General features: G+C 41.3%; 1 protein-coding gene across 1 annotated transcript in view; it reads left to right on the top strand.

The window, feature by feature from the left end:
* Positions 1-18,358, top strand: part of LOC119735776 (adhesion G protein-coupled receptor L1-like) — a 63,041-nt gene that overhangs the window by 23,815 nt on the left and 20,868 nt on the right. The window contains exons 7-18 of the mRNA XM_038209704.1: positions 239-420; positions 1,464-1,601; positions 3,820-3,964; positions 5,033-5,107; positions 7,380-7,714; positions 8,527-8,799; positions 9,233-9,301; positions 10,492-10,609; positions 10,989-11,135; positions 12,247-12,437; positions 15,990-16,036; positions 17,423-17,543. Of these exons, the coding sequence (XP_038065632.1) occupies positions 239-420; positions 1,464-1,601; positions 3,820-3,964; positions 5,033-5,107; positions 7,380-7,714; positions 8,527-8,799; positions 9,233-9,301; positions 10,492-10,609; positions 10,989-11,135; positions 12,247-12,437; positions 15,990-16,036; positions 17,423-17,543 (1,841 nt within the window). The remainder of the gene's footprint in view (positions 1-238; positions 421-1,463; positions 1,602-3,819; positions 3,965-5,032; positions 5,108-7,379; positions 7,715-8,526; positions 8,800-9,232; positions 9,302-10,491; positions 10,610-10,988; positions 11,136-12,246; positions 12,438-15,989; positions 16,037-17,422; positions 17,544-18,358) is intronic.

Raw genomic sequence — 18,358 nt, 5'->3', positions numbered from 1 at the left:
TTGTGTCCCATATATAATTATGAAATAAAACAGAAATGTGCAATCCAAATTGCAGATGTGTGTTTTGTGATAAAACAACTTTTTCTTATGTACTTCTGGTCAAGCGCAGTAGATTTGTGCCTGTAATTCATGAATCCAACAGACTGCTTTCCATGATCGTGGATAGTAAAACATTCTAAGGTTTGACAAGAAAAGACATTTTAGAAAATTGTATGACATTTTCTTTCATTATACCCAGAGGACAAAGTGGCAAAGTTTTGTCGAAGCAGCGATAACGTTACCATTGCTAACTACACCGCCTCCTCGTACTTTGCCCTTGGTTTTGGGCCGGATCAGACTGCAATTGACTCCTTCAACTTCAACACCAGCGTGGAGGGCGGTTGGGGCCCTGACCTGGACGACACAAACATGTGGATTCAGGTAGGTCTACATCTCTGGCTTTGAGACTCAATCATTTACAGGGTTTTCAGAAATAAAGATTGAAATTTGTAAAGTTTTAGAAAGAAAGAATTTGTTTCCCTATGTGAGATTGGAATTAAGCATGACAATGTTGTAAGTTCCAAACTTTTCACTTTAAAAACCTGGGTTCACATCTCACCTGGGCTGATAAAACCATTGGGTTTTCAGTTCCTGCCTGAAAACTGGTTTTCCAGGGAATGTTGTTTCAGGGTTTTCTTACCAACTCTTAAAGTGCAAAAGTCTTAGGTTTCTCTTGCTTGCAAGCTGCAAAGGCCTGTGTACCTCCACAAAACCCTTGGTTCCAGACCAAGATAGTTTTCTAACATAAACAACAGAATACAGAACAAAAGAAATTGTTTCTTTTAAACACAGTAGCTTGGTCTGAGAACAAAGGGCAAAACAAATAAAACACAACTTGAAAAGCCAGATTTTGACACACAAAGAATACCTAACAATAGTTTTTTCATTTGCATCTTCTGCAGCTGGAATGCCATAGAAATTATTATCATTTTAATATTTTATTTTATTAAAACTTTCACGGCCAAAAGACCGAATTGCTGTTTAATTTACACACATTAAATATCGTTATATATTAAAATTACAGAGAATTACACCGTGTGAAAAACACATCAGAAAGGTAAATCACAACAAATTACACACTAAGTAATAAAAAAAATTAAAGTCATTCCAATAAAAAAATTACAAACAAATGTTAATAACAATAAATATATTTATATACATGTGTATAGGTACATGATAAAATAATATTTACCACAAAGCATTGTAGGGGAGGAACAAGAGAAAGTATCCCAAACTCTTAGGTCTCGTTCAACTGACATCATTTCCCACAGACCATCCACGTGCATCGGCAATTAGAGCGCCAACTTACCTAACGCGTATCGGCTATGTCGTATTTCGAACACATTTGTATGGACAATTGTTTGCATGAGATTTCAATTTTTGTACCTGACTTCTATGAATGTATTTGGATCTTCTTCACACAGGTGGAACTGACCGAGGACACCATTATATCTGGAATAATGACCCAGGGTGTAGCTGTGAACCCGGAACGTCGAGTCGATGAGTTTATGGTTGAGTACGAAGCATCAGACTCGAGCACACAAATCTTTGGCAGCAATATGGTAAACCTTCAATAAAGTCAAAATTGATCTTGAACCGAAACTCCTTATGCATCTTTAATTGGAGCCTGTCTGAGGCTTGTGCAGTATTGGATTATGTGAAGCAGAGGGCACCCCACCCCCCATTGAGTTACCAGAATTAGGCCCCCCCCCAAAAAAGTCTCCGGTTTCTGGTATGCGCGCGCGTCGCCGTAGCCATGCGCGTCGGCAAAAAGAAAAAGTTTTTTTTCAATGAAAGATGATGTCTAAAAACCGCCAAACTCACTGGTTTGACTGGAATCCTGCTGCTGCACAATTTTAACGTGTTTTTAGATATGGGTTATGGTCTAGAATAAGCTTTATGTGGCCTCTCTGGACTCCCATATATTTGCACTAAGTTTAGTCGGGCACCATTTGCAGTCATCAGCCAACATTTTAAGCAAAAAAATCAGGTAAAAAAAAAAAAAAAGCCGCGTCGCCGCACCACTTTTTGGGCAAGCTCCATACCAGAAACCGGAGACTTTTTTTTTTGGCCTTACGGGAATTCCATCCAAAAAAACCCTCCTTGTGAATTTTGAAAGATCTTAGAGAATTCAGGTATTAGAAACGGCTGATGATGATGGGGAATGGGAAGATGATTGGCAGTAGAGAATGCATGAATATTGTTATTGACCCACAGCAATTATAAAATTAATAATTGATTGAATTGAGAGTTATTTGGTTACATTTTTCATTTGATAAATCGATTATCAATTTGTTAGAAAGAAGGCTTCTTTTCGGAAGGTCCCAGAGCATGCCCCAAAAGATTTTGTCTGGCCAAAAAACCTCAACATAATCCACATGCGACAGTATTTCAAAAGAATATAGGATAGGAATACATGTAAAATAATTGTTTCTTTTAATACTACAGTTGACGCATGTTAAGGCCCTGTCACACTGTCTTCGATCTAATATGCGCTCTCACTGCGTCCTTGAAAAATAGCTGGGGTGCAAAAACAACTACTAGATCGCAGCAACAACTACATAGGTCGCTAGATGGGCGCCAGAGGGTCTTAATGGTCTCCGATGAGCGCCAAGGTCTTTGAACATGCTCAAAACAATCGCAACACCTCTGCGCCCTTGCCAGGACGCCGTAATGACGCATCTCGGGCGCTGTGCGAGCGTGAATCGTGCGACATTGAAGTGGCATTGAGGCAGCCTATAGGCGCAAGGCAGTCGATGTAGTCTCCATGAGAAAGTAGAGTGACTGCGATGAACTTGTAGAATAATTTTGAAACTGGACTGTGTAATGACCGTTTTGTCTTGGTATTTATACAGCACAAGTGATGTCACATGAGCGTATTTTGGTCGAGCAGAGCAGAGCGTAGTGTGAGCACAGTGACAGCGCAGCGGCAGCGACTAGATCGAGTAATTGAGCTTGACAGGGGCGCATAGAGAGCGAGTTGAGCGCATCGTAAGCGCGGGAAGGGCACAGTATGAGCGTAGCTTGAGCTTCTTTGAGACAGAAAGTTGTCATTTTCTTGCGTCCTCGCTGCAATTGTTAAATTTATGAAATATTTTTGGTCGCCGTAAGGTCTCCTATGAGATCGCATATAATGTGACAGGCCCTTTTACAAAAATTTGGTTATAGCAAACAAAAATCCTAGTCCCGACCGTGCATGCATGAGCACAATGAATCGCACCGGCACTCCACTTAATTCAAAATTCAGATACAGTTGAGCGTTGCTATACTGCACACTGTTTCACCAAACATTCGGCTATACCGAACATCGTTGTTGGCCTCGGATTTTTGTGTACAATTTACAAAGCATACCGAACGTTTTTGTTGGAAAATTTTAACAGAAGAGCGACAAGTTGCTATTACGGTATTTTCCCAAGGAATAGACGGAGAAAGCCACCCATTGTTGCAGGAAGTAACCTCAAAAACTGTGAGATCACATAATTCAATAGTGCATGGTGAAGTTCTGAAGGGCGCTTTTTGTTGAAAGTGAGTACCGGAGCACCGGCAGCTTAAATTGCTATACCGAACAATCGTAATTGCGAACAATTCTGTGGATCCTGTGATGTTCGTTATTGTGGCGTTTCACTGTACATGTATAACATATGTTTTGGCTAGGTCCGGCCAAGTTTGTACTTGCGGAAGTTAACTGACTGTAAAATGGAGTATGAAAGATGATATGGTTTTAATGATCCTGTGTTCCTCGTTAATGTTCTAATTGTGCCACCCTGTTTTCCAATGCAGCTCTTCAAAGCCGGAGCCAGACTGGACACCAAAATGATCAATAGTTTCCCGACGCCCATCAAAGCCAACCGAGTGAAGCTGCTCATCTCCAAACCCTGCGATCCCTATTATGTCGGACTGCGTTTCGCACTCCTTGGGTGCCTTGGTAGGAGAAGCTTATCTCTCAGTGTTTTGTCTTTGTTCAAACTTTGTTTTGCCATTCCAGTCTTTTTTTTTCTCTTTTTTCTCTTTTCCTGTTTCCCTCCGCCAAAGCATACAGGTACGCATGATGTATAAAGGCAGCGTCTATCATTTGTAATTTGTGCATTTTGTTCGTTTGAAGCAACAAAAGTGCTCAAAATCTAAAGAAGGGTGCTGAACAACTAACCTGATGAAGGTTCAGCTCAGTGAATGCTGTATATTCCGAGAAAACAATATTCTGGGATCTGGATTTCAAATCAAAAGTTGCTGAGTCATGTTTTAAATTGGGCCTGAATTCAGCGTCCGAGACACCTTCTCACTGAGCCGATTGCAGCTACGTGATGTTTGAAACCGATGTGTGTATCGTGGCAATGCTTGCGCGCGCTGCCATTACTATCTTTAAACCAAGTATGCTTTTCAACAATAATTATGTCAGGCACTTTTTGGATGGCTGCAAATGATGGACTGTACATTTAAGTCAGAAACAGACTCTCAGTTAAATGTTAAAATATAGATATCGCCCTTCAAAATAAAGATTTAATTTTTTTAAACTTACTTTACATGTGGTGGGGCTCATATCAAAACAGATATATATTGGGTGCTTGAGTTTTTTGGTTTTACATGTTTAAGAATAATTACTGTCTGAAGCTTATTCATTGTATACTATTAGATATCTTATTTGCGTGTGCGGAACTCGGAACTATGTAGTGCAACTGTCCCCTTTGTTTCCTGATCTTTGTACTGTTGTGTTTATTAGTGTATTTTATTGTTGATTTTTATCTGAATCAAATCAAATTGGGATGACATAGAGCTGCTACAAACATCCCCGGTACCGGTCGGTTTTGTCATTGAAAAAACTCATTTCAGAAAATTGAAAATCAAGGATTCCGCAAAATTTGCTAAACGTGCATTACAATACTAAACCTTGCGTGTGTTCATTTTACACCAACTTTTGCATGTTTACCAACTCTTTCCCCAACTTTAGCATTGCTCTTGATTTTAAAAAAATGACATCGTCATTGCATTTATCCAGTTTGTGATACGAACGGTGATTGCACTGAATCTGCTGGCGGGGTTTGTGAACCACAGAAATTCTGTACATACCAAGGTAAGATGATCAGGTTATAGCCCTGGCAGCGAATCTTTTTTCCCCCTAACAACCTCCCTTTCCCATCTTCTGATTGGTCCATTACATGCATATCTAATGACTTGCTCTCCACAACACAAACCCAAGATAGGCTTTACATCTTGTGAGAAATGTTCCTTTATCACTTAAGGTATTTAAAAGGTAAAAAGTGAAAAACGCTCACTGAGATTTGAACTCGGATCACCTGATTAGAATTAGTCAGGACTATACTTCCAACCAGTCCACGAATCAGCTGCTAATCATTGGTGATTTAACCATTATTCCTTGTTTTTATTCTCTAAAGCCCAGGACATCATGAATATGCATAACGCAGACAGAGTGCCCTCTTTTGATATTGTCCGATCTTGTTTGGGAGAAAAAAAATCGCGCCCTGGCCATGGCTCCTAAATACTAGATTGCCTTCGTAAACCGGGCGTCACTGCCACCTGGTGAAAAAAAAAAAGCTGAAGAAAAAGTGTGTTCTGTGAATTCTTCAACTTAATTAATGTTTAGCAAGCAAACTAGTTGACTTAGTTCCGGCAGTTTCCATGGTCTTTCCAGACCGAATTTCCTTTGACACTAGACGTTTGGGAATGCCTGAATGTAGTTTTCTGCTTTAAGTTACCAGATATTTGGATCAGTGTTGTATCTCAGTCAAGGGATTACACGAGGCAAAGTAAATTGTTACAAAGGATTGTAGTATCGAACGCATTGTAAATGCTGTGGATAAATGGGGATCATGTAGGCCTCTATAAAGTGTTGATTATGATCTTTGCTGACATTTATAATAATTGTATGCATTGCAGTTCTTCCAAGCTCATATTAAACAAATTTTCTTTTGGGAAAAAGCTTAAACTTACGTATTAAAGATTAATAACGAACTTCTTGTGTTCTTCGAAATAGTTTTACAATATAAGGTAAAAGGTGAAGTTGATTTTGGTAACGCAAAAGCCTAAAAGTTCCACTTGGATTCACAACACCATCCAGCTTTTCTAACTTGTTCTCAGTTGTGTGAAGGCATAACCACGGTACATGTACATGTACTAGTATTGCCACTAGTAATAATTATGTCAATTAATTAATCACCGCTGTTTTGAGGACCAAAGTAGGTTTGTGTACATGCCTGTGCTTTAGCTCGTATAAAACGCCCTCTTGTGGGCAAATTGTATCCAGTCTCACCAAAATACACATGGGGCGCGGCCCAATGCTGCTGGGCGTGGTAAACAACTTGTATGCAAACCCTGCGTACTGTGTAGTTGAATTGCAAAATCACACTTTGTGTTCAGTGAACCCACCAGGGAATATATCCCCCCGCCCCCATTATGAGTCTAGTTTATGGCTTCGCTCTTTAGGAGTCGAGTTTATGGCTTCGCTCTTTCGAAACCACCGTCAATGGAAAATTTTAAGTCTAAATGATGTTTTCATGACAGTGTTAATATAAGGTTTAACCTACTTCTTATGGGAAGAATGATGTTTATCTTGGACTGTTTGTGTTCAGTAGTGCCTCTCGTCCAACAAATTGGAGGCCTTGGATTTGGTGGATTTTCACGTAACTGCCAACATTACATTGAATTTAACCCACGAAGATGTAAAATGATTTATTTTCCCATCCCTTTGGGTGAATCTTATTGCATATTATTGAATATTTAGTGTATAAGAGCAGTTTTTAAGAATAATGCAGCTGATTTTTTTTTTTAATTCGCCGAGCTTATGAATAGTGCATTTTACGATACAGCCCTATGAAACTAGCGTATACACCTAATGTCCCGCATGTAGCCTGTGGAACAGCGGTGTAATGATGAAATTTCTCAGCTTTGTAATTACGAGATAATGACGTGTGTATCTTGCTTCTTGTAATGCTAACATGGATCAGTGCCTCGAACCATGTTCTTTTAAAAAAAAAAGTATAGGTCAATTCATTCTGTACGCAAATGTAAACAGGAAGTAGTGAGCATCCCAATGAAACCACAATTTCATGAAATTTACTTTGCTTTCTCTTCAAGTATTAACTGACCTTGATTTTAAGTTCGTTTTGAGGTTTGACGTCGTCAAGATTTGGCAGTGTCAGACTTGCTTTTACTAGCCTTGTTTCTGTGTTACGTGCACTCTTCAGACCCCACAACGTTAATGCCAACCACCAATGGGCCCACAACCGGGCCAATAACCACCCCAGTGGATTCCCAAACCACTGGGACAACAGCCATGGGGAAGGTAACAAGTGACATGCCAACCCCCGTTACTCCCAATCCTGCAGAGGCCACCACGACCGTCGTGGGGTCGACGACTGCTGCCGGTGACACCACTACAGTGCCAGCAGGTCAGACCACAGCAGTGCCAGCAAGTGAGACCACAGCAGTGCCAGCAAGTGAGACCACAGCTGACCAAGCGATAACACCTGGGGATTCACAGACCACCTCAGCAGCGACCCCTGTCCCGCCCACAAAGGGTCGAGACCCCACTACAGCTGTGCCGGGCATGACCACCACTCCTCAACCCGTCCAGACTGCTACTGAACAGACTAGTGGTACACCTCCAGCATCACTCATTGAGGACAGAGTCGCGGAAGCGACACAGGGGCTTCCCCCTAAAGTAGGACATTTTATTTGTTACTTTCTCTGCATTTATAAATGTGTCTGGTGATGGCAAAGCATGTTCCTAGAAAGTTAAAAACAAATTGGCGAGAGAAGAACAACGAAGGGCTCTTCGGTTTAGAGATGAGAGGAAAATCCTGGAACTCTATTCCGGATAAAACCCATTGAATCAGGCAGGGACTAAAATCACATGTCAATCTGCATGGGATTTGAACCCAGTTCACAGAGGTGAAAACACCACTGGGCCAGACTGACTCCCACTATGACATATTGACTGATTTTGTAGTTGGTTGCCACTCAAGCAAGCAGCTACTTTTGTGTTAATATAGGTTCAGTCCATTATGGGCTCTGTGCACAAGTACCCCTTCAATGGCCAGAAAAGGAGAGTTTGGGGAGACCTAGACTGGTTCCCAGTCCAAACGCTGCGTATTTCGAATGAAATTATAAGGGGGCAGGGATTAGTCTGGGAGACCATCGCAAGTTAAATTCGAACGTATTCACGCGCCAACGATGCCTAACGCTCACGTGCGAAGACGCTATGGCTTAACTTTGTGCACATTCAGGATAAATAAGTCGTGCATACTTCGCCCGTGAAGCGGTAGAGTACAAATCCCGTCCAAGGGGCTCTCAAAAGTGGTAAAAATGCGCCCTATTCTGTTGGCGCATGGAGCTCATATTCTTTGTTGGCGCATGGAGCTCATATTCTCAACAAGTCAGCCAGACAATATGCTTTGTTTGCAGCTATGCATCCAATCAGTCTAACGTATGTGTGCATGGCATTAAGCTAGTCTCCCATCTGTTTGAGTATAGGTCAAGACGGTGGTTGAAGATCTCATCCTTATTGGCGGCACAATAGACGGCGATGCTGGGCCAGACCCGTCAGCGTATCCTAAGGAGAACGTGACTGGGAGCGCCGTCCAGGCTGGCCTGAATGTCATCCGTAACATCACCGTGGATGCCAACACCACGAAGAACAACGATCTGCAAGTGGACATTGTCAAGAGTGCCTGGAACTTTCTGGTTGCCGTTGCCGGCTCCAACGCATTTGTCGAGAACGGCAACATTGACGAGAATCTTTTGAGTGTGAGACAAAGCTGCCTTCTTAACTTGCATCCCCCCTCCCCCTCCCCCTCCCCCTCCCCCTCCCCCTCCCCCCTCCCCCCCCTCCCCCTCCCCCTCCTCCCCCTCCCCCTCCCCCTCCCCCCCCCCTCCCCCTCCCCCTCCCCCTCCCCCTCCCCCTCCCCCTCCCCCCTCCCCCCTCCCCCCTCCCCCCTCCCCCCTCCCCCCCACAAAAAGAGAAAATGAAACGCTGACAACCAAAAATCTGCATGCTTTTGCAAGCATCATCACATGTGCCTTGAAATAAGCCTGAGGTTAGCGTAATCATTGTGTTCCAGTTAGCGCTACTTTCCTGCTGATAAAATGCAAAGCAATTTCATGTAATTCATCCCTTTTTCTCATTTATTGGAAGGGATGCTCAAAATCTCATCTTTTTGGCTTTTGGATGTAAATTCAGGAGTACATGGATGTGTCAAGTCTCATCCTGGATGAAGACCGCAAAGAGGCCTGGAAGCAAGTTCAGGAGGTGAGGCGTTCTTCAGATTTTGCCTTCATTCACCTATTATTTTGATTTTCAGCTGCGGGTTAACAAGTCATCATGTTTCTCCGTTAGTTGGTTGGTTAGTAACAGATGTCATCAACAGCCTTCCATGGCTATAAATCACCTTGTCCCTCAGGCTCAGGTATATATCAACTCACTTTAATGGGTCTCCACTGACCGCCTACCAATTTATGCAGTCCTAGAAAATTGGGTCACTAGGGTCGAAAACCTGATGTTTGTACTGATGATGAAAACACTACTCCTTCCAGAAGTCACATGGCACAATCACCTCGCACATGCATGCACACAAATGCGTTGGCCCGCAGCTTCCCAGATCATTTTGAGCTTGTTTTTCCTTTAAAAATAGACTCGACGCAGACATTGTACTGTGGGGGCCTACTCAGGAGTGGTAGTGTCTGGAACTCATTGTGTGTGCGGTGATTTGTGTTTGCCTTTGATGAACGTTGAGCAAAGCTATAGGTCTCTCTCACATGACGCCATTGCCTACAGACCGGCCACGTGTATCGGCATTTTGAGCGTCCACTTGCATAACACTTGCGTAACGTGCATTGGCTGCGTCGTATTTCGATCACATTTCAAGCAACAAGCGCGCGTGTTTGGAACATTTTCAACCCTGTGCAATGCGTGCTTTATTGCTTAAAATACAAAATACGCAATAGAAGTTTTCCTACAGAGATGGTCGTCTTTGAGAGAGACCACAAATTTTAATAACCAACACTGTGGTGAGCAAAGATTCGTTGCTGCGGTGTTGTAGTGCTCCTACACCTACTCATGCTTCATTTTTCAGAGTTCATTTTTTTCGTACTTGTAGTCGTACTTGTGAGAATATACTCATACTTGTACGCCCAAGATTTTTTTTGTATCTAAACTCGTACTTATGGCAAAGGACTCATATGCGTACGTGTAAGAGGTTCATGCAGGAAAAGAAGTAATTTTCTACTGTTTGGGGTACAAGCAACACTATTTGATTGAATGTGCACACAGTTGGAAAGTTTCAGCCAACTTTTGCCCGAATACTTAAATTCTTCCACATCGAAATTCAGAGTGCACAGGCTAAATGATATATATCACCATATTTTTCGTAAACCTGTTGGACATCGGGAAAGAAGAGACTTGACCGCAAACTGTGAATCAGTTTTTTGTCTTCATTTCAGGAGAGCATTGCGGGGCCTCTGGGCATTGTCACCTCGGTGGAAGAACTAGCTCAGGGAGTCGCTGAATCTGCAGCTGAGCCATTCAACTTGCGCATCGAAGTTGACAAGCCCAACATTGGTAAATGTCTGATTTTTGTGGAAATTTTTTTGGGCTCAAGTTTTCGGCGCTTTGGGGCACTGTAGACTTAGGAAAAGTTGACTGGTTTTGTGATTTGTTTCTTTGGAAGGGATAGATACTATTAATGTTTTTCCAAAGTTGTTGTAGCTCAGTCCATCACAAGACCAGTCAAAAGTGAGGGAGGATAAACATGAACAATAACAAAGCAATGTGTTTGTCACAGTTCATAGAATAGAACCCGACTTAAGTTGGGACTGAATAAATTGTGATTTACTTCTGTTCTTGAGGCCAGCTTTGTGATGGACTCGACTAGCTAGCTACCACACTGCCAACTGGAAAGCAGATGAACGTATTTGCTTGTTTTTTCTTTTTTGTACAGTGGGACTTATTAGCGGATCAGCAAAGGAGCAATTTCAGGAGAAAGGTTACGTGCACAACTTCTCTAGCGAAAATCCCAAGGATTGGACTGAGGTCACTATCTCCAAAGAAGCTTTCCTAAATGACCGAAATGTGAAGAACTTGCCTGGTAAGATATGCCCCTCCGGACAACAACAGTCTTTCTCTACTTACAGTTGCAGACAATTCTGAATAATTGCAGTGTAAGCGAGTAAGATTGTTTGTGTATGCGCTTCATGATATCCTGTTATCAACTATAATGTGCTGGTAGGTTAGCAAAGTGCGGACTTGTGCTTTCAGGCAGAGTGATGAAACTTTGTTTCAGAATGTAATTAACAAGACGGGAATATGCCAGGGATATGGAGGGTATTAAAATATCAAACTGGACATTTGAGTATGCACACTTCTAATGCAGAAAGTGAATGAGGTGAGGCCAAAAAAGTCTCCGGTTTCTGGTATGGAGCTTGCCACAAAAGCGGTGCGGCGACGCATGTTTTTTCGCCCCAACTTTTCACTTCTTCAAATGTCGGCTGATGTTGCAGATGACGCTTTGATCCCCTTTAAATTCTCAAAAATATACTTCAAAGTGGAGCTTGGGGTGAACTCAGTAAGGCCACAAGGCTTGAGAATTCTGCACCCACTTACGATCTCGACCGACACGAACATTCTTCGGGAAATTTGGATAGTCTAGACGAAAATCAGAGAAAACGGTAGTAATGTTAGACCGCACAGCGACATCGATATCCTGCACGAGCTGCTAGGCAGGTCATTAGTCTGCTCCCTTACATATTGCGCTAATTAAAAAGCGTTTACAGGTTCCAGATACACGACCATTGCTCCTTCTGGCTTCCAGACACACAATTACACAATTACAACACCGTCTGCAAATGGTGCCCTACTAAATTTAGTGCAAAATATATGGGAGCCCAGAGAGGCCATATAAAGCTTAAACTCGATCGTAACCCCATTTAAATCATGTTGAAATTGTGCAGCAGCAGGATTCCATTCAAACCAGTGAGTTTGGCAGTTTTGAGACATCATCTTATATCGAAAAAAAAAAACCTTTTTAGTTTTGCAGACGCGCATGGCTATGACGACGCACGCGCGCATACCAGGAAACGGAGAATTTATTTGGGCCTAATGTCCTTATGACTTCACACAGTTGCGGAAAATTTATGTCCTTTTATCATTGATTTGCATTAATGTGAAAATAATAAATTCATTGGCTTGGATTTCTGCAGTCAACGACTCGCTGGTGGTTGTGGTCCTGAAGTTCTCCAGCATAGCAGATGTTTTAGACAAAAACGACGTACAGGATAAGACACCCCCGAATGGGAAGACCAAGAGAGTGGGTAGTGACATCTTGTCCATCAGTGTGGTCAGCGACGGGACCATCTCGATGCCTGTGTCCTTCAGACTCGGGCATGAAGAGGTACGTCCAAAATGTGGGGTCGTAATCTCGTCATATTGTCTGATGGATCCATAAAGCTATATTAACTTACTACAGCGCTGTCTTGTGTACAAGGTGATGCCTGCTGGGCGCATCCGTGTTTGTGCACAAACCTGTGGAGAACTTGAAATTTTGTACGTATTTTGTACGTGTATTTGCATATCTGCGTTTGTATTCCATACCGATGCGTCATCAAAGCCGATACGCCCAAAACCGAAATGCACGATCTATGCAAACAGCGCAACGCGTGTGTAATTGCTGCTGCCCTGATTAACCGGTTTTCCCCAATACATGCAATAAATACTGCATCGTGAGCAATACCAGTGACCCCTCTAGCCTGCACGCATGCGCCCTGTCTATTTTGGGGGTCATCTTATTGATCGATTGTATGATGCAGTAAATTCTATTTACCACGCGCGATACTGTACATGCATTATATATGTTCACATATGTACACTTATATAGCAGTGATACGTTATACAAATTATGCACATCGAAGACGGACAATCGTGGAGCTTAGTCCACCAAACAATGAACTTAAGTGCAGTGATTTGTGAACACGGTAAATTCAATCATCCGTGCGCTTCAATTTTGCCCTTTCATTGCAAGCATTAGCATTCCCAGCGATATAAAAAAACTTGCCAAACTTCCAAACCGACCATTTCTGTTTGGTTCGGTTCGGTTCGGGTTTGGTTTGGACGGCCATGTTCGCTATTTTTAGTTCGGTTTGGCGGTTCGGTTGCAGCACTACATTAATGAAGCCCATACAGTAAAAATATATTTCATGAAAACTTAGAATTACTCTTTGCCTCTCATTTTCCTTCATCTTCATTCTCAGTACGGCCATATCCTTAGATCATGTTTGGATTTTTGGAATTGTAGAATCTCCAGAGATGCCAACCCTCCCGATTTCACCGGGAGGCTCCCGGAAAATCAACTAAACTCCCGACCGTACGGGCACTTAAGATATCCTCCCGGATTTGCAATATTAATGCGCCTTTTTCTTTTTTATCGGCATTTTTGCAGTGGCGTAACAATTATAACGTTGCTTTCTGCGCACGCGCTGCCGTTCAATGCATATAGCATGCATACCGTACCAAGCCCGCCTGAAGCACTCGGGCTTGAAACCCGTATACTACACGGCTAGCTGCAGCGTGCCTGCATACTTCCGTAGTAAGCCTGGTTGTGAGAATTTAGTAACAATCACACACACCAAGCATATCGCACAACAGTGCACGTGCATGTTATTGTTAAATTCTCATTACATGCCGTACGAAGTATATATGTGATCGTTGTATTATGCGCGTCAATCATAATGGTCTATGCCTGTATGTTCTATATTAGGTCATTGACGTCATGAGCCGTTGCGATTTCACACATTTCTATAGGCTGGTTATTTTAACCCTTGAACCCATTGTCTTATAGACTTCATTCAAGTCTGGAGCACATTTCTGCTGTCGAAAGGTTTGGTTGAATGCGGTACAGCACTTTTGCCGAATGGAAATTAATTTTAGTGGACCTAGTTTATTTTAGGGTGGATTGTGAATCAAGACTGACCCAAGCTTACATTGAAGCAAGTTGAGGCACGGAAACTTGTGGCAAAACCGTGTAGTCCTGTCGTTTGTGTGTTGTGTTTACTTTGGTTTCTTATTGTTTCTACACTTTTTCTTTCATATTTAATTGTAATTGTGTATATACATGTAAATTGCCGAATAAAGTATTACTATAATTACTGGTATCATTACCGTATGCATGGTGCACGGTGATTACAATGTACATGTACATGTGGTACACACAAGTCAAAAGACCGGCGGAAACACCAATTTGCGACTTGACTGTACGTCTATTTGTTGCCGCGCTGTGTGATACCATGGAGCTACTGGCGATACATTGTCATATGAAAATCCGACTCCTGTGAAAATCGGACTCCTTTTCCCTATTGGTTAATCCCTCTCATGTGACCAGTCGCTGTCCTAATTATCATACGTACGCATGCGCACTACTATCAACGAGTCCACATTTTTGGAGTCGGATATTTACGCTAACAACTGTCATATCTATTTCGTGAAAAAAAGATTCGCTTTGCGTTCGGTGTGTAAACGTAATATTTGGTCATGAGTTATGTACATGTGCGTTGTTTTGCAGTGCATTATGCATGCGCTATTCAACTCTGTTCAACGTGCAACATGACGGAGACTACCGTGAAAGCAAAAAAAAAACGTCAAAAAAATGGTCCCAGAAATTTAAACCCGAGTACAGTAGTCGTGAGTGGCCGTGCATATAAAAGTAAAAGAAGGCATTGTATCATGCATTCTGCACAGTATGTCGTGTATGTAGCATTGATATATCAGCATTGAATATTGAGGTCGCGATGATGTCCGACGGCATGTCGGAAGTAAAAAACATGTGGATTACGCGAATGCTCGGTCTGGTACGACTACGAGTTCGTTGTGCACTTACTTCACCAAAGTCAGTGAAGATGATGACATCACAAGGGCGGAACTGCACTTTTCAAGTGTTTTTTTCAAAAAGTGTTAACTTTTTTAAGTAATATTATTATTATTAATTAAAATTTAAATTTAATTTAAATTTAGTCACTAAGTAATTTTACAATTCTATAGAAGTAGTAATGTACATTCTCCTTCAAAGTTCAAGACACACCCTCTCTCTATATAATTGCTCATTGCGTGCTGTACTTTACAAATCCTCCCTGACAACAGGATTCAAAAGTTGGCATCTCTGGATTCTCCCCACCCCCTCCCCATTTTAAATGTTATATTTATGACAAAAGGCATGCCAGGAAATCTTGAGTGTTAAGTCTTCTTTTATTTTATATTCTTTTGGTGACTTACGAGGGTAATTGATAAGTTCGTGGCCTATTGGTAGAAGTAGATGAGCTATACAGTTTTGACTGATATTTTGTGCTGTTCAACTTGTTGAGTGATTTACACAGAATCTTTGAAGTTATTAACTTTTCTTGTTTTTCTGTTACAGATAAGTAAACCTTGACAGTCACCTGTTCCTGAGAATTAAACCTTGAAAATGGCAAAATGGCAAAATTTGATCGACGAAAAAATTGAATGCATGAACTAAAAAAACGGCAACAGTGTCTCTTGAAAGATTGTGATCAGGTCCAAGGAGCTTTGGGACCCAACGAGCTGACACTTTGGACATTCAGACACGATGGCATTTCTTTGTTTTATTGTCAAGGTTTGATTCTCGGGAATTGGAGATTGTCAAGGTTTAATGTATCTGTAACAGAAAAACAAGACAAGATAATAACTTCAAACTTTTAGTGTAATCATTCATCAAGTTGAACTGCACACAATATCAGTCAAAGTGTATAGCTTATCTCCTTCTACATGTACCTTAGGTCACAAATTTATCAGTTTTTCCTTGTTTCAATGGTAACGACACTCACTGGATCATGCAGTTTGACATTAGGGCCATGCATGCAACATTTAGGTTTTAAAGTTCACTTGTGACTGTGTATATATCCTTCAATTAACCCATGCCTTATTCTGTCTTTTGTAGCGTAAACCTTTGGAAAACCAAGTGTGTAACTTCTGGAAACCACATAAGTATGCTTACAAATTCTTTTAACTTTGCAGTTAACATTTTAAAAGGCACTATGTATTTGTGCATGTTATTATTATTATGATTATTATTTTTTTATTTCTGGTAATGAAACCAAGGGTTCCTCAAAAGCACTCTAGGCACTGTAGCTCGCAAGCCTGAAAAAAAAAAACCCTGTAGACAGGAGACAATGAGAAGAAATTACAGTTTTAGAGGTGGGAGGAAGACTCCAGAAGAATATTCAGGGGAAAACCCACGGAATCAGGCAGGGACTGAAAACCCAATCCACATGTTGGCCCAGGCGGGATGCGAACCCGGGTCACAGCAGTGGAAAGTGAGGAAAGAAACCGCCACGCCAACCCGACTCCCCAAATGTGAGGTCCCTTGTAAAAAATTGAAATGTCGTTCAGGGATTTCCATCCTTCAATTGCAGGATCTGAGAGTTTTTTTGTCTTTAAAGTGGTTTTACCCTTGCTCTAAAACATTTTGGATTTTTCTCCAAACAACTTTTCAATTTGTATGTTTTATGTAAATAAAAAAAAACTCCTGTTTTGCATTTTGGACGCTTTCAACCTTCTAAACATATGCCTTTTTATTTGTTTTTGTGCCTATCCGGTTCATTAGTAAAAACGTCATACACGCGCGCCCACCATTGGTGACTAGCGCACATTGGCTACAAACGCTCGAGTTGCGTTAACTTCCAGTTCCACTCATGCAGAAAGTGCTGGAGGTGACGTCACACTAACGAACCGGATTACGCAAAAAGATAATTGTTATCAGGCTATAAATGATTTTCAAATTTGTAAAGTAAATATTCCCCAAGTAAAAGTGGGTTGATTTCTTTGCTCAGTGTGTTATTCAAAAGTGAATAACTTTTGTTTTGCTAGAAAATTAGCAAATTTAAAATCATCTTTTTTTTGGAGAGAAACTAAAAAAAATAGTGCGGATAATTTGTCTGGCACTACTTGCTTGTCTTGTGTACCTCAAGTTTTCGGCATAAATGTCGCATCTTATTTATATCTCAGTTATCCAATTGTTTGAAACTTGGATGTGGATGGGCATGTTAATTTTTTCTGACATCGAGTTTGCATTATTTAAGGCTGATTATTTGTAAGCCAATTGGCTGTTAACCCTGTAATTAACTGTTTAAGGGCTAAAAAGATGGAGAGTGTTATGCACGCACAGATATTAAGAAAAGACCAATTGAAATGTTGGCGAGTGGCCAAGACAATTGACTTGTTTGTTATTTTTGGCTGAACTCTGAGATAATATTTATTTGTTTCTTACACAATCGCCCTTTTCACACGTACTTCAAAACTTGTATCTCTTTATTCAGAACATCACTAACAAGGCAACCATTGGTCCTATTTTTTTCACTCTTCTATTTGCAGCAAAATCATCGGAGAGTGGTCAAAAGAGGGTTGTGTAACTTCAGACGAGAAGGTTCAATCCACCAAGTGTACCTGCAGTCACATGACCAACTATGCAGTGCTGATGTGGCTGGGTGAAGAGGTGGGAACATAAATCCTCATTGATCTCCCCGAGCTCTGCAACTAATTCAATTTTTTTTCTCAAAACAAATTTTCAATTTGATGGTTTTTGGTAAAAAAAACCACCACCAACATCTTTTTTTTATGTTGGGTTTCTCCTACCCTCTCATAAAGCTTGTGTTTTCTTGGTGCAACTCTTATGCACAGAAAGTTCTGCCGTATTGCGAGCTTCAAATAATTTGACAGTTGTAAATTTATTATTCCATGACTAAACTTAGGCTTTTTTTTTTTTGATTCTAGAAAAATTATTATTATAAGTTTTTTTAACATTAATTTTACAATGATGCAATTGCCATTTTCTGACTCTATATTTGTGCTGACTGTGTCAGCACTAAATCTTCTGTTACAAGGCTTGGCCTTGGGCACTTTGCAGGGAGGCGGCTTTGCAGGCGAGTTGGCTTCGCAGGCGAGTTGCAGATGCTCCTGTTTGGGCTTTTTAGCATTGAGTTTCAATAGATATTCTTCACTTATCGTTGGTTGAAATTAACCTGCAATGTTGATTTCACGTAACGTTATGCAATGGCGTAAGCCCACTTGCGTCACAATGTATTGCGCAAGTTGCACAACTTTCCATGTTGCCCAGCATTTCAGTTATGACAATTTCACGAAAGTTTCATAGTGCTTAAGTCCGTGACTTGTGCAACAATTTATGGCGTATTAGCGCAACAATTTATGGCGTAACTTGCCCAACAGTTTAGGTGGCATAAGTTAGGTGACGCTAATTACCTATTTTGCCAGCTATCCAGCTGTCATGATCGTTGTGGAGCCTGTTATTGT

This window comes from Patiria miniata, unplaced genomic scaffold, assembly GCF_015706575.1.
Source record: "Patiria miniata isolate m_02_andy unplaced genomic scaffold, ASM1570657v1 HiC_scaffold_10, whole genome shotgun sequence".
Classification (NCBI taxonomy): domain Eukaryota; kingdom Metazoa; phylum Echinodermata; class Asteroidea; order Valvatida; family Asterinidae; genus Patiria; species Patiria miniata.
Note: the sequence above shows the minus strand (reverse complement) of the source record. Positions and strands in the feature narration are given on the sequence as shown.